The 18,269-nt window shown below is 26.4% G+C and overlaps 1 protein-coding gene across 1 annotated transcript in view; it reads left to right on the forward strand.

Moving 5' to 3' along the window:
* The window catches only part of LOC136080071 (uncharacterized), a 112,716-nt gene that overhangs the window by 59,164 nt on the left and 35,283 nt on the right, over positions 1-18,269 (forward strand). The window contains exons 6-8 of the mRNA XM_065796684.1: positions 2,727-2,913; positions 10,695-10,779; positions 13,212-13,264. Of these exons, the coding sequence (XP_065652756.1) occupies positions 2,727-2,913; positions 10,695-10,779; positions 13,212-13,264 (325 nt within the window). The remainder of the gene's footprint in view (positions 1-2,726; positions 2,914-10,694; positions 10,780-13,211; positions 13,265-18,269) is intronic.

Genomic DNA, 18,269 nt, shown 5'->3' on the forward strand with positions numbered 1-18,269 from the left:
TTGTCTTCATCTTTTCCAATGAGAAAAGAATTGAAATATCATATTTTGCCACACCAGTTTCATCACTACCTTGTTTTTAGAATGCAAAAATAAATGTACGTTGGACATCTTTATAATTTGCTTTAAAACGGTTTCAGTAAATATGTTTGCTTTTAAATCAGTTTTTTTCTAAGGAAGTTTACTATAATGTCTGTATATTTTAATTGGCACTGAGTTGATAAATTTTTTTCACTAAATTATGTGTTTTTTCGTGTAAAAGTTTCATATATGATTACTTGCAATGTCGTAAACACTTTAAGTAAAAAAATTAGTGAGTCGTTTTCCTTTTTTATCATCAGGGATTTTATCTACAACCTTAAGGTTCCTCATTTTCCAGAATTGTTTATTACTAATACAGAGGATAAATATAACGCATTGCAACACACCTCTACACACTGCCTAAAATCACATGGCTATGACACTCTTCTTTAAACTTGAGTAAAATTATGTTAATAATATAATTGTTAACATAATTTAATTATAACTATGAATAATGTTAATCTTTGCTTTTTATATCATAAAATTTTGAAAAAATATTCACAAAGGTAGCCTCTCCAAAGCTGTTCAAAGGTTTTTCTTACACCTAAAAAAACATCTAAAAAGTTTATGTTAGCCTACAAGCAAGAAAATGAAGTTTTACATTCAAATTATAACATAGGGTCCTCCACATATGTTATGCTACCAACATCTATGTAGGTTTAATCCTACTGTGACAAGATTTTATCAGAGTATGTTAATTGTTGGAGAAAAAACTTCATATTAAAGCATCGGCAATGGCAAATAATACTTACAAACAATAAATGTTTATTATGTAAGAACTGTAAATATTTTCCTTTAGAGTTATTTAACTCATCATACATAAAAATGGTCACATATTGAACTTTGTCTAAGTATTATAGCTGGCTTAGCACAAGGATTAGTATAGTTATAGTACTTTGAAACGCTCAGTAAATTTAATCTAAAAATAACTTCAAAATAATCTTAAAAAGTTTAACCTTGGCTTCAAATAAACTCAGGGTACTTTGATGGAACTTCACTTTTTTTGTTTTTGTATGATTGTCTCTCTAAACGAGCTTGTTTTATCTTGTTCTTTTGTACTCACATAGATTATTTTGTTTCTTTTTTCTAGGACTTCGAATAACAAGATCATTTATTTCAAATCTGTTTATTATACTTAAAATAAAAATATCACTGCTTAGCTATAAAACACTGCCGTAGCAAATAGTAGTTATATTTGTTACAACTAAAAATTACAAGATCTGATTATATACGATATTCAATAGCCAAATGTACCAAACATCTAATAAAAAAGGAATGGATGTCAAGGGACTTATTCATAGATGTTCTAAAGAAGAAAAGGCTCAACTAAGTACAATATTAATTGAAAAGCTAATGAGTAATAGTATATTCATTATTACCATTGACGAGTGGACAATTATTTGGATGAAATGATATTTTGATATCTATTTACATGATGGTAAAGAAAAAGGTCCGTGTAATCTTGGATTATTGAGACTTTTTAGATTTTCTTGTGCTTTTGGCTTTTGGTTAACACTTATTTAGAAAACCTTAAAATTTATGTGGAGAAAGATATTGTTGCAACAACATGTGATGGTACTTCTATGATAGCAAATATGTTAGAGAGCCAAGCAATTTACCAGTTATGTTTCACCCATGACATGCATTTAGCTGTTTGCAACAAACTTCGTAAAAAAACAAATATTTGAATTAAAACATAAAAAAAATTTTATACAGTGACAATAATTATAATGCAATATAGAATTAAGATGATGTTGGTAGTGATAAAGAAGATTGTTTTGAAGATGAAGATGTAACTAAAGATGGTGGTCCGTTAAAAAGTTGAATTTGAAAATATATTAAAGAAAAAAAAATCATATTTTATAGGACAAATTCCAACTTTTACGATGAGAAAGACATTCCTCAGAGCTCAAAAGTAGAGAATGTAAAAACTAGATGAAACTTGTTTATTGGTATGAATGAGCGTTTTATAAATGTTCGAAAATAAATTACTGAACCTCTCTTGAGTTACAAATAATGAATATGCTTGCAGAAGTAAATTTTAACTTTTTACGTGACTTGGTTAATGCTCTCAAACCAATAAAATTAGCTGTAGAATCTTTTAGTCGGCAAGATGCGTCATCAGTAGATGATTAGTAGATGCAATTAATTGAGTTCATGGTGAATAGACATCGTAATACTGACACAAATAATAAATTTTACTAAATATTTGTGACATTTTTTTGCTTTTTTCTTGTTAAATACTATGTAATTCGTGCTCAAACTGATTTATGGTATCATTTTATATATAATTGATGATATCATTTTAAACACTATCTTGAGTAGCACATGATTTTCCTGGCGAACAAATCAAGTTTAACTCATCAGCAAATTGGTTTTTTGATATTTATTGTCAATAATTTACAAGAAAATGATTAATGTGTCATTAATTCACTAATGTATATGCTCTCTGATTCAAAAATGTAAATATAACTGCAGGAACCATTGTTGACAAAAATAATTAGACTTAGATTAAAGCCATTCAAATGTTTTAGAGTGGAAAAAATGTTTTTATTATATTTATTTTAATATAATAATATTCGTTTTATTTTTTGCGTATTTGATATTATGATTCTTATATTATTTTTATACTTTACATTCAATTTTAGATTCCAAGATTAAGATGTGGTGCTACCATTCAGTTTAATGTCTATTTTTTCTCTGTGATGAAAAACCAACAAAAAGTTGATTCTATATTTATTGAGCTATCTGCTACTGTCTACCAGAATGGTAGTTCTTTTCAACAGTTAAAACAAAATATTATTTCGTTTTCAGGTGTTAGAACACAAAACCGAGGTTGTTTTTTTAGTTTTATTAGTTATTTTGTGAACTTTTTTAAAGACTCCACTGATATCCAACTAAATAGTTTTATAAAAAACCAAAAAGTATATTTTTATATTTATTTTTGTCTTTTTAGTGGTTGCTTGAAGCACCCACTAATTCCACGCTAAATTTGTAATTTAAAAAGTCGTTGGTTGCGTGAGTCAAGAAAATATGATGAGAGAACTCTTAAGTACTGATGTTTGAGAAAAAAATAAATAGAAATTTTTAAAGCATTAAGAGTTTTGTCTTAAGTTTAAGAGTTTAGTTTTAGTTTTAAGCATAAAAAGTTTAAATTAATGTATACGGCTTTGATTAGGATAGGTCAGGCAAGGCTTAACAGTAATATGGATGCTGCAAACAGCAGCCATAATACTATTATGATTGCTGTTACTATCATAGCAGCTGCTTTAAGATTATTTAAAGAAAAAAGAAAAGATGCATCCTTACAACAATAAAACAAATGTTTAAGCTTGGTTACTACTTGGTTGCTAGATAATAATATTTACAATGCTTTTTTGTCTAAAATGCTTTAACCTACCTTGTTTAAACAAAGAGGGCTTTTATAAAAAAATAGACAAAATATGACAACATTATTTTATAGAAGGACAAGTATATGGTATCTATATCTCTGAATTTGCCTAAAGATCTCCGAATATTTGAGGCCAAAAATAAAGCTCTAGAGGATTTCAAAAAAAAATATCCTTTTTTTGAAGGTTTTTATCAAAAAACCCTTTTAAATATCTAAATTTTGAGTTTGTATAGAATTTTAAAAAAATTATTAAAAATACTCACACAGTACGTGCTGTTTTTTCTCTATTACATAATATTTAATATGGCGCGCGAATCCAAACTAGTTAACGCAAAGATCACGAATGTTACATCAGTTACATCACGAATGTTACAAGTTTTTGTGAAAAATTTCTAAAACTGAATAAGTTCCCCTTTTCGAAATTTATTTGGTTACTTAACAAAATCGGGTATTTCTGACTGGGGGGGAAAATGTTGCTCTGCTGGTAGTGACAATTTCCAATTAAGTCCGTTTTTTTATAATGGCAATTTCTCGTCCATTTTTTCTCTTTTTTTTTTACGGCATAAAAGAAATCCTTCAATAGTTACTTTACAATTATTCAGTAGTCAATACATTAAATAATATTAGTTATTAAATTAATTTGTAGTTAGTTATAAAGGTTATTAACTTTCTTCTTTTGCTTTGCTTATCTCTAAATGATCTAACAATTCTCCACGACTTTCTACGACTAAACTTACATCTGGAAAGAATAGAATAAAAGTCTCAGAAGTTCCATTATTTATACTTGGGCCCGCAAAGTCAATGTTGTCGCCCTCAATTGCATTATAATACTGCAATGTGTATCTACATTATTTGTACTTATTCTGTTATTTTCATTAATAAAACAAGAAAATATATCTGCAAAACATTAACAGGACAATTACATCCACGCTTTGTCAATATTTTTTCTCTACCTGGATTATCACTAAGATTGGTTTCGTTATAATTCCATATATTATCAGGTGATATCTTATGTATTTCATTTAATAGATTTGTAAAGAAGTTATTAATCACACTCGCTCCTATTTCTGCTTTCTTTCGCTTTATGTTGTTTGCAAATCATAATGTGAGTTCTGCATTTCTTTTTATAAAAGCTCAAATCTAATCTTCTCCTGGAATATTGATTTTGAACCAAGGTATAACGACACCTTCTTTGTCAAAGTACCCTTTTACTATGCATCTTAAATCAAATCCATCAACAGCTAAACTCAGATGATTTTATTGCACATGTCTTAAACATGTCTTCTTCTTTTCATGTAAATGCCAACCGACAGCTACCCTTTATAGGTTATGTCTGTTTTGTTTTCTTTTTTAATATTGACCTTGGCATATCGCATTTCAAAGTTGCTTGTCTTTGAGCAGTTAAACCATTCTTTAAATCTTTTAATGCATTTTCTAACTTTCCTAAACTATAAATTACATATTTTCTTTTTTCACGATTTGGCTTGTAACTTTGTGGCATGTTTAAGCTAAGAATGAAAAAAATTTTACTATACTTTCATACTGATTTAGCACATACAAAATATTTATATTCATCATTTCAACGTTGTAACTACTATAATATCTACAAATTATTATTAAAATAAAGCTTTTTTTAATATAGGAGGTATACCTTAGTCAGGGCATATGTCACCCCATGTAGTGGATCAAAGAGAACCCAGTTTTTTAAACCTCATTTGTAAAAAAAGTTATAAACTATTAACCTTTAAAAACAAGATTGAATCAAACACATATGGTTTAAAATTAAAATAATGTATATTCTAGCGAGAAACCTTCTGTAAGTACTGCTACCGATACAAAAGTTTACACCTAAAAAATATTTGGATTTTAGGTGCTACTTCTAAAGTGCAGTTTACAATGATATAAGGGCTCGAGTTAAGTAAACTACGAAAACTAAATAACTAATAAATTTCCCACAATTAGCGATAAAACAACAACCGGCACAGCTTGCGGTACCAAGTTTAAACCATTTAAAACAAAAAATTTGTCTTGGGTCAAAGCTACCGTCAGGGCCAAAGTCACCCGTTTTACGTTATAGCTTCATTTGAATATGTCCTCAAAAAATGGTTTTCTGGTTTTAAGAAAGGAACAAACAATTATGAAGCTGAATGCAAGATTTGTCCTGGTGACACATAAATTTCTGTTTCTCGCAAAGGTAAGAAATAATTCATCTTATCTAAATTTTATAATCATAGTGTTATTAATCTAATGCATGTTACAAAGAAAACAAGTCTGGCAAGTTGATGATTGTTAAATTGTAGGTACCACAGTTCTAAAATTGTGATTGTTAAAAGCTATTTTAATCAAAGCACAATGTATTTAGATTATGAGTTTGTTTTTTTAAACTTCTTTAAACAATTATATTTTAAAATAAGAGACTCAAGGAGATAGTAATAATAATTATTTTAGGCCTTTTCAGATTTTGGATAAATATTTCTATTTTATTATAGTTATTAGTCTGTATTTTAGTATTTTTTTTACCGCAGCCTAGATGTTTCACATTCAAACCATGTGTTTTTTTTAATAAAATATTGTTTTGTTTTAGGTGCTCTGCATTTAGAACATCACTTACACACAACAAAACACAAAGAATGTTTAAAATTAGTTCCATCTACAAGGACAATTGAATCATTATTGCAAGATAACTATCTTCAAGAAAAAGTTAATACTGCAGAAGTTACATTAGTAATTATTATTATTTTTATACAGTAAGTCATCACTAGTCTTTTAATTCGATGGAATGTATCTCTAAACTCCACAAAACTGTATCCTGAATCAAAAACTGCTAAAGAATTTGCTTGTACCAAAACATAATCAGAGACAATAATTAAGTCAGTCTTGTCTCCCCACTCAGTTGATGTGACTATAATTTTTATGACAAAAGATCTGAAAAAGATTTCCTGTTTTGGATTAGCAAGCGATGGTAGTAATCATGGTTCTACCAAAATATTTCATTTTTTAGTTCTGTAGTTCGATCCAATCAAAGCCTGTATCACAAATAAAATCAATAAAATTAAAGCCACTCTTGATGAAGCAATTGAATCTCAGGCTTAATGTTTCATTTGTTTCTTGATGAAACAATGGAAACATCTGATTGTTGAAACTTTAAAAAACTTAAGTATACAAAAGAAAAATAATGCTTTTTCTGAGGATAACATCAACACTATCTTTGGAGGTATTAACAGGCGCCAGAGCAATAATGTTTTGAGCCTTTTTAAAATGTCCTTATTCCTAAGATATGAGGATCTGGACTTCTAACTCATGTTTTGCATAATTTTATCCAAAATGGTTTGGTCAAAGGAATTTCCATTGATGTAGAGTCATTAATTTTGAAATTAATCAATTACTTTTCAATAAATACAGTAAGAACTGAAGGGCTGAAGTGCTTATGTAATTTTGTAGATGTAGAACACAGGCAATTGTTTTACCACTCAAAAACAAGGTGGTTCTCTTGTAAATAGAGTCTTTCGAGTGTACCTAGCACTTAAGTCCTATTTAAAATCTTATCTTTTAAGATTTTTTTAATAATGATTTTAATGAAGTTAGACTATTTTTTTGTACATTCTTGCGTATATATTTTATGAGAGAATGGTTTATCTAAAGAGAGAAAATAATGGTAAAGCTGTAACTATCCAGGTCCTAAAAAAAGTTCTTGAAATTTTAACTGACAGAAAAAGTAATAGCTTTGTACCTTTAAATATTAAAAGCATTTTCGAGAAAATAAAAATAATGAATATGAAGATAAATGTAGAGCTGTATTTGTTGAATTTTTCAATGTAATATGACTGCTCAACTTTGTACATCAATTAATCCAATACCAAGAGTTTAAAGCTTTCAGTTGGATGAAACTGAACAGTATCCTTTACGATACTTAAGATCAAGTTAAAGACTCAGTTTTATTTGTAAATGAAGAACCTCTTTTACAAGTTAATAAATTATTGTGCTACCAATTTTCTTTAATTGTTTAGATTTTTAAAAACCACAAAAATAAGTAAAAAATATTTATAAAGATGAGAAAAAAAACAATAAAAAAGATAAAAAATTACACAACAAGTTAAAACTTCATAGCTATATTTTAATAAAGTATTTCAATAACCTGCACGAAAAACCCTGTGGTTCTGAGCGGTTGAAAATAGTGCAATTTTTTTATTACATTCCAAGTCACACCGCCTCCGTGGAACGATTGTTTTCATTAATGTCTTCCCCATGGACAAAAGAAAGAAGAGTCTGTTAAAAGTATTTTATGTATAAAATATAACTTCAAATCATAATTATGTCATTTTATAAGTATCTGTTATCAAACAAAGACTTATTAAAAAGATAGGTTCAACAAAAAAGTATATTCTTGAAACCTTATTAAAAGGTTTAGGCGACGTTTAATAATATTTTGAAAACTTTCTCACCCACCCCTAGCTTATTAAGACCTCTTCTCCTACCCCTCCCCCCTTGTTTATTAATTTTTACTTGCTATCAACAAAAACTTTATACCTCCAAACTGTACAAAAATTTAGGGAAAATTGGCTTTAAAAATAAAAAAATAGTTATTTCAGTCACCAAAAACTTTACATGTAAACAGACTTTAAAAATCGTTGACCTAGTGAATTTTAATTTGTCAAAAATGTACTTCTGGTTTATTATTCAAATTATGAAAAGCTTATACCAGCATATCAAATCCTATTGGCAATAGGATTTATGACATAATTATGATAAAACACCGGTTAGAAAATGCGCATTTGATTGCAAACCGCGCAAGAGTTAAATAATTTTATGCGTGTTTTGTAAAAAATATTAGTTGGATTTATAAACTGAAATTTTTAATAAAAAATGCTAATATTGTAACATGAGAAAAATCCCATTCACCCCTCTTTTAGCTAAAATCCCCCGTTTATCAGATCTGGGCTAAAAATAGCCCACCTCTCCCCTCCTTTATTCCCATTCCCCGCCTCCTCCTTGTATTAGGGACTCAAGAATAATTGGTATGATCCATCATCCACTGTTTACAGTTCTTGCTCTGTTCCAATAAATAAATGGTCTAATGACAGTGCTACTGACAAAAGTGATTAAAACTAATTATATAATGAAGAATTAATATGCTAGTATTCATACAGATTTTTTCTTTTGTTAGTTTTTTATATATTTCAAATATATGCAACTTTTATAAGGTATATTTTATAAATATTTTAAAATAGAATAATATATAGAATAATATAATACAGTGCACATATATATATACATATATATATATATATATATATATATATATATATATATATATATATATATATATATATATATATATATATATATATATATATATATGTATATATATATATATACAATAAAGAACATATGGAATGGTGTATTTGAATATAGAATAAGAATGATTTAAATTATTGAGAATGTTTGTATTTATATTTATCTCTTGTTCAATAAATTTGAAAATAAACTTACGTTTGCCTAATGATTAAAATTAAATTAAATAGCTGTAAGGGTCCTAAATGTAACTTTCAAACCAGTTGTTTATATTAAAAAAATAATTGAAATTTAAAAGAAATGGTTTTATTTATATTCATAATAGTCGTACCCACTGCCACCACATCGTAAAATAAAGGAGACGCTCTTTTTTTATTTACCACAATGAGTAAAATCTCCTCTTTTTCAGTGATTACTATATGGCAACCTTAGACAATAATAAATTTTATTAAGATAAAAAATGGAATTAGAAGTAAGAAGAAAGCAAGCACAATTCAGTGAGGGATTCTTACCAGATGCTAACTTTGCAATGGAATATATTTACGGCTTTAATAAGAGGTCAGCAATGAAGGATAGGTTTAGATTTATAATATTAATTTAAATGAATAATAAAAAGTTTAATTTTGGAATAAATAAAAAATAATTAAAAATATCAGTAGCTACTTTAAAATAAACTGTTATATATTGCTGATGTTTAAGTCAATTTCATTTTTTGGTATACTGGTATTATTTTTAGTATACTTAAAGTTGTATATTAATCTTCTACTAATGAATTTTTGTGAGGAGCTTTCATAGTTTTTATAATGAACTTTTGTGTTGTATTTCTATAGCTTTAAAAATAAGAAAGAAATAATCTTTAATATTAAAAATATTTTATTTAAATTTGATTTTATTTAAACTTACAGCTCAAATTTGATTTGTATTTATAAAAGGCTTTGACTCTTTTTATAATGGTTCAAATGTTAAAACTGTAAACCTCACTTTAGTCAATCCTGATCTTGACTTGATCTTGGCTCATCTTGATTTCGACTTGATCTCGGCCCTTCTTGGTTTGCCTAAATTTAGCAGTCCTGATCTGAAAAATAAGTTACAATAAGATGGCATCTGGTTGTAAAAAATTCCATTAACTCTACCATAGTTATATATATAAATAAGAAAATTGACATAATGAAAACCTGAAGAATAAAAAACTGTTTTAAATAAGTTATAAAACCATAACCTTTGTCACATCGATAATGAACCTTTCTAAACATGACTTTGAATAAAGTAAAAAAGTTGAATTGATTTCTTTACATTTAAAAACTTACATCAAATATGCTATATTTGATATATATAACTTTTATTTTTTAAACACATTTAAACACTGAACCTGGTGATTAGCAAATTAAAAAAAGAATTTTTGACCTATTGTGGGCTTATTAGTAGATGCTATCTTCTTAAAACCTACCTGGTAGGCGTATCAAATCCTTTGAGACTTTTTAAAATTTATTTCTAATTTTATATATATTTAGTTTTATTGATGCCTCAATGTTAAATTATACATTTTATGTATAATTTAATATGCTATGTCTCATGTGTTTGTTATGTTGCTCATGTGCTTGTTATATGTTTCTAATGCGTTTGTTACATGTTTCTGTTTTAATGTGAATTAAAACAATTGAGATAATTAAAAATAGTGTCTGATTTTTATGTTTGTTTTAAACGCGGTTACACATTATTTTATGTTTGTTTGTTTTTAACACAGTTACACAGTAATTTATGTTTGTTTTAAACTCAATTACACAGTAATTTATGCTTGTTTGTTTTTAACAGTTATGTTCTAGTCATCAAAAAGTCAGAAATTGTTACTACTAAACAAATAAATATATAATTTATTACTAAATAGTTAATTAATTTTAGTTTTAAGCTACTACTATAAGGATTTTACTTTTAGTCAGGAATCATAGAATCATTGGTGATGTTCTTTCAATTCTTTCATTAAATGATGTAGTCCTTCTATGCGAATGGGCAATAGATAGGTTGTTTATTTATTTAATATTTTTTGTTTCGTAACATTTAAATAAAGAGGGTATTTCATGTGATAGTGGGATGTGGGGATCTGATTGATTTTATTTATACCATTATGTCTGAATGGCTTTATATATAGTAAAATTCCGTTGATTTATTCTATATATCTTTACGGCATTGATTATTTAATAAAATATCAACTGCATTTTATCAAATATTTTATGTTATAAGTAAAAATTTATGTTATATGTAAAAACTATAAATGTACGCAAAATACACAGACTTATATACGTTTATTGAATTTTACCCATTCACTCTAAGCTTATTAAAACCAGATAAACATAGTTTAGAAGGAAAAAAAGTACCACCATATTAAAACGGGAAGATTTAGTTTTCCCATTTTATTATTATTTCTTCTGTCTTAAAATGAAGCAAGTTTTTATAATGCTTATGTTTTAAGCTTGACAACACCTATAAGTGCATAGTAACATATAAAAAAAGTATCAGTTAAATGAAAATGCATACAATCAAAAACATCTTCGAAACTAACTAGATTTTTATGTGTAAATATTTCATAAATTGCTGCAATTTTGCTAAGTAATCTATATGATGTAGGTGACCATTTCTATGAAGTTTGAAGAAATAATAATACAAGGGATAAAAAGTTGTTTAGAGAAAAAAAGACTTTTTTAACATATTAGGTGAGTGAGGAATGAAATAATTTTGAGTTTTTTATTATCAGTTTTATAAGTTATATAAAAAGTATGAACAAAACTTTCATGATTTAAAGCTTAGCTAATTGTATATAATAGTTGTAATCATTAAAACTTTCAAGACTTTTTGAATTCTGAAGAACAAGTTATTGAGCTTCATATTGTTGGAATTCCACCCAATCAAGTTCCCCAAGCTATGGGTTTGTAAAGAGCAACATTTTTTTGTGTTCAAGCTTGTTTTTAGACTTGTGATCAGAAAGTAAAAAATGTAGAAAGAAAAAAAGACTAGAAGATCAAAATCTAAAAGAAAACCAACAACAATAACAGCTGTTCAAGCAAGCTTGTTAGAAACCTGTGAGATTATTTATTAAGATCTACAAGAAGATAAGCATGAATAACAAAACATTGAGAACACTTTTAAAAGATGATTTGGAACTATATCATTGGCTTGAACTGCTAAACCATTACTCACTGCAGCTAACATAACAAAAAAGTTCCAGATGCAAGCTTATCCTTGCTTTTCTTTGAAAAGACAAAGATTTTTGCTGTTATATTTTCAGACTGACAAAACAGGCCTAATTTTTTATCCATTTAAGATCTGATTTTTGTTAAAAGGAGCCTAACTTAATAATATCAACATAACCCTGATTGCAGGATGTTTACCTTTGATGGGACTCCATGCCACACATCCAAAAAAACAAAGAAACGACGAAGGTCAAACTTCAGAAATACGTTTATTTATGAATATGTGTTTAGATACGGGCTCTAATGTCACACTAAAAACTTCTGCTGTCTGGGGCTTCAGTACATACATTTACAATCTTATAGTCTGATTTAGACCTTAGCCAATAAAGCGGCATTTCCTGCTGCTTTTTTATGCGGCATTTCTAGCTTTTCATAAAAACGCCGTCTAAATTAATGTAACAAATATAAAAATTTTCTAGGTAAATATGGTTTAATAGATTTTTCAATTGTATTATCAAGTTACTATTATCATTTTATTATTTATACTACCATAAGGTTTTTAAGGGATTTTTATACTCTTTCAAAAATTTTAATTTCTTTCAAAAAAAGCTTGTATCTCATCAACAAATCAACTTATATTTTATCAAAAATACAGACCTTATCAACAAACGATCTCATCAACAAAACAGCTTATATCTTCTTTTTTTTTCCCTAAAGAATAACGCCTTTAAATTGCTTCTCAACATACTGCTTACCATTACCAATAAAGTTCAGAAACAGCGCTTTTTGTATCGAATTGTAACCGGAGATATATACTCCTTCAAAACAATACCATGCCCCATGTTGTACAACTCTCCAAAGCGGCACTCAAATAAAATCAAACAAGACAGACCGTTTAAGATCTGTAGCATTTTCTGGATCTTTCACTGAAAGTTTAAAATGTTAAAATAAAAAACAATGTAACATGTTGCTGTAACAGTTCTTAGATTTTTTACTAAAAGTTAAAAAAATAGGTTTGCTATTTAATAATTCTAAGTTTGAAGCCTAACCTACCTTGAAAGGAAAGAATTATTAAGTTGTAAGAATAATAATGATTTTTATTTCATTTCACACAATGTCTATCAACAAAAAATTTTTAAATTGTGCATCTTTTAATATTTAAATATATAAAATCAAATCATAATAAAAAGTATTGTATCTACTGTAAAACATATAAATGTTTTCTTTGAAAGAGAAGAAAATAAGAAATTAATTATATTGTTTAGAACAAAAAACTACTGTGGATTCTATACGCTTGAAGGAGTGACTACATTAACAAGTAAAACCTTTTTTTCTAATTTATTTTTAAGGTTAATATTTTACTACTATTTATATGTATTTATTAATGTTTATTTTATTGACGAGATGTTTTTACAAAATATTAGGCATGTAAGTATATATATATATATATATATATATATGTATATATATATATATATATATATATATATATATATATATATATATATATATATACATATATATATATATATATATACATAACATATATATATATATATATAACATATAACATATATATATATATATATATATATATATATATATATATATATATATATATATACATATATATATATACATATATATAAATGTATATATATATAGATATATATATATATAAACATAGATATATATATACATATATATATACATATATATATATATATATATATATATATATATATATATATATATATATATATATATATATATATAGTATATACATATATATATATATATATATATATATATATATATATATATATATATATATATATATATTTATATAAATATATATATATATATATTGATATATATATATATATATATATATATATATATATATATATAAAGCATGAAACTCTATTATTGCAATAATATATATCAACATGCTTCATAGTTAAAGTAGCAGATAACAAGTTTTTGATACTTTCTAGCGATACAGTAAACCAGGTGACCACCCATTATACAACAACGTAAACTTTAATCAACTCCCTACTAATATTAAGTCCATACCAGCTATACTATTTCAACTAGCAAGGAAGTTTTCAATAAAGCAACACTGTTTTACAACAATGCATTGGCAGCATGTTAGTATAACAAAAAAATGACTTGCCTTAACGAAAACAAAATCAAGATCGCAAATCATCATTTGGTTTGATCCGTTGTTTTCGCGAAATGTAAAAACCATTATTGCAAAAAGTTTTCTAAATCTAATAGAAAAGCATTTACCAAAAACGCAGAAGTTTCGCAAATTTTTATTAGGAATTTTATCGGCAACCTTCACAATGTCATTTGCAAGGTATGTGTCTTAGTAAAAATATAGTTTTCGTCTGTAATGTAAAAGCATCACGGCAAGATAGTGGTTTCAATTATATTGGTTTAACGGAGCACACTTACAAAGATTGCTGGAACAAATATAAAATTTCCTTTTAATACGAAAGTTAAGCTATTACCTCAGAACTTTCTAAACATGTCTGGAAAGTGAAAAAAAAGATTTTCAAATCTTATTATTACGTGGAATATTATTGATAGGGCGGAGCCATTAAAACCTGAAGAAAAGTTGTGTAACCTTTGTTTAACCAAAAAAAATCATATCATTACGTAATCTTTGAAACTATTAAATAACCGAAATCAACTAATATCAAAATGTCACCACGAATGCGAATTTGCTATCTGCAACTTTAACGTCATCTAAGCTATCACTATAACTGATTTTTTTATATTTTTATATAATTTTTTATTGTTATGGTTGTTTGTAACGTCTGATGATTGCATAAAGCATCAAACACTGAGTCTTGTTGTAAATGTAATTTTAATTATTTTATTACTATACTAATATAATATGCAGTATGCAAAAAAAGTTATTGTACACTTAAAAAAGAATCATAACTTTAAAGATTGCATCAAGAAAATGAGTTTTCCGTTAAATTCTTAGTTTTTTTTTTTTTTTTTTTGTATGTTATCAAATATTGTTTAAGAATTTATTTGCGTATCGATGAATTAATTGCTTTTCAAACCTATTGAATTTTACATAATTGATCTAATGGTGCATAAAATTGACTGCAAAAGAAATAATCGTACAGTTCAAAAAAAATGTTAAGCTGATTAAATAACATGGAAATTAATATTGAGTGAGGCCTCCTTTGACCTTGATGGCCTCAGCTAGAGATTTTGACATTGAATTGACCAAATATTGGGTCTCTTCTGTTGTTATATTATCCCATGCGCTTATTATAGCTTCTTTGCAGTTGTGTTTGCATCTAAATGCTCGGTCGCCAATTTTTCTGTCCAAAATATACTACAAACTTTTTATTGGATTTAAGTCCATACTTTGAGACGATCATTTTAAAACATTGACGTTATTTGTGTCAAAGTATACCTTTGCTTCCTCAATTGCTAAGAATCTGATTAGAACTATTGCTAGTGTGGCTGGCAAAGGATGGAAACTCAAGGCTACCAGTGCAATTGATCGAAATATCATCATTAATGTGAAGAAAAATAGATTTGTTTTGGTATCTAAACTAGTTTTAAAAATTTAAGAAGATCGCAACATTACAGTGAGTACTTATTAGATCAATTGTGTAAATTTCAATAGGTTTGAAAAGCAATTAATTCACCAAAACACAAATAAATTCTTAAAACATTACTTAACAAGATATCTCAAAGAAAAATTTTAACGGAAAACTCATCTTTTTGATTCAATCTTTAAAATTATGATTTTTTTTTTAGTGTAAGATTTTTTTTTTAATTTTTTTTATTTTGCATACTGTATATTTGCTCTACTTTTGTATTGAGCACTATCTACTGAAAATTACTTTAAAAAAAAGTAACCGGGGCTGGGTGTCTGACCGGGGCAGCATAAACATTTATACATCCAAAAGTATATTTTTTTAATATAAAATTCATGATGCATTATATATATATATATATATATATATATATATATATATATATATATATATATATATATATATATATATATATATATATATATATATATATATATATATATATATATATATATATATATATATATATATATATATATATATATATAAAGTTGTTTGATTTTTTTTATATACATTAGAGTCAGACCACACATCTATCTGATCATACTAAAAAATATAAATACTAAATTTTATACAAATATGTAAAGATATTGTATGCCAGCATCTATTTAAATAGAAAACATATGTTTACATCCATATAGATTCACTTACGTATGCATAAATACGAATCTTAGAAGCTTTTATTCCTTCCGTAATAAAAAATCGGAAGCTTTCATTACTTCTTTTAACTTTTAAGTAAAGTCTCATTCTATTTCACATTTTTCGCCATTTCTAGCAGTTGCTTCATAAATCGGAGTAAATTTTTTTTTCTTTTTTACAAAAACATCTCTTTTTAGAAAAAATATCCTTCTAAATATCATAACAAGCCAATGAAAAAAAGTCCTGTAAGATTTTAAGTTCCATTTTTTTCATTTCACAAAATCTTGTGTCTCACCTCAGATGTTAGGTTGTAGAGACTATTGGAAAAATTTAATAGCATCATTAACTAAGGTAAGTAATTATTTTAATACATCTCTAATACTTGTGGAAAATCTTTATACTTTTAATTGTCATTAACTAAAGTAAGTCTAACATTTAATCTCTAGTTTATGATTTTGAACTTTTTACTTCTCCCTAGAATAGAGCAAATTGACTCTTAAATCTAATGGCCAAACTCTCTCTATCATGCCAGTTAAACAGATTAATCTTTTGTTTAAATCACTCTGGCTGTAATTGATCCAAATCACTCTGGCTATAAATGCAATAGTTAGTTCTCAATTAAACACAACAACAGTTTTGGTTCAGACAAGATTTCCATCTTAGTTTTAAAAAGTGTTCTCTAACTCCCTTCAATTCTAAACTATTATTTAACTATTAACAATTATCAGTTGTTTCAATTTTAAAAAAAGTGAAGATAAAACTTTGATCACCCTAGCAATACTTATTCTACAATTATACTTCACTTAATTATTAGTTTCTTTGTATAAAGATTTTGAGAATAATAAATCATATCTTTTTAACTGCAGTATTAAAGTTGCTTTGCAAGACCTACACTCCTCTTTTTTTCTAGTAACTTCAACGGTACCGAAAGGTTATATCTTTTTATCTCCTGTATTGTTTCTTATCTACATAAACCATCTTCATAAAGATTTAACATTTAAAGTGGCTATATTTGCTGATAAATCAACTATATACTCTTGTCTTGACAAAAAAGACTTTTTGATTGCTTAAAACAAGAAGCTGATCTTTAATCTAATCTCTCTTCTGTAACAGTTTGGGGCTCGCAGTGGCTTGTAGATTTCAAGTTTGGATTTAAAATCTACAAGACTCTGCAAGCACTGCTTTTTTCTACAAATATTATCATGGTCAATTCTTAAATGAGTTACTTTCTCTAGTTCGAGTAACCAAATCTTATTACTTAACATAATTATATATATATATATAATATATATATATATATATATATATATATATATATATATATATATATATATATATATATATATATATATACATTATTATTTTAATGATTTAAGAGACCTTATATTAAGTTTAATGTGCGTTTAATAAAAATTTTGAATAAAACAAAACAATAAAATTTTATTGTTACCACTTCAATTTTAAAATATTTTATAAAAGACCATATTTATCCTACTTACAATATAAAAATATACTTTTTAAAGTACCTTAACAAACTATATATTAGGCAGTACAGTGTTGCTTTAAATAGATTTGTATATATTAAATTTTAAGTTGATTGTTTAAATATAATTATTATTTATAAATAATGATAAATAGTAATAAATTGTACATGAAAATGTACAAGGGAATAGGAAAGCCATGTGAAGTGTACATGAAAATGTACAAGGGAATAGGAAAGCCATGTGAATTGGGCAAAAAGCGTAAGCTGAGATCTAATCAAAAAAGAAATTGTTTGTTATAAAATCAGGAAAATTTTGGTAACTTCTACTTTTTAAGAAACTTATTTGAATATATTTACATTTTGACAAGAAAAAAGATAGAGGAAAAAGAAAGAGAAAAATAATTAAATCTAAATGATCTCTATACAAAAACTTGTATTTAGAGACTCAACTTCTAACAAGCATGGATATTTTACTACATCAAGTTTACCTGCTATCTTAACTGCCTAAAACTTGCAAAAAGATTAATTTAGTTATAACTAAACTGTAAGTATACTTTAAAGAAGGTTTA

The sequence above is a fragment of the Hydra vulgaris genome, chromosome 05, assembly GCF_038396675.1.
Source record: "Hydra vulgaris chromosome 05, alternate assembly HydraT2T_AEP".
Lineage (NCBI taxonomy): Eukaryota > Metazoa > Cnidaria > Hydrozoa > Anthoathecata > Hydridae > Hydra > Hydra vulgaris.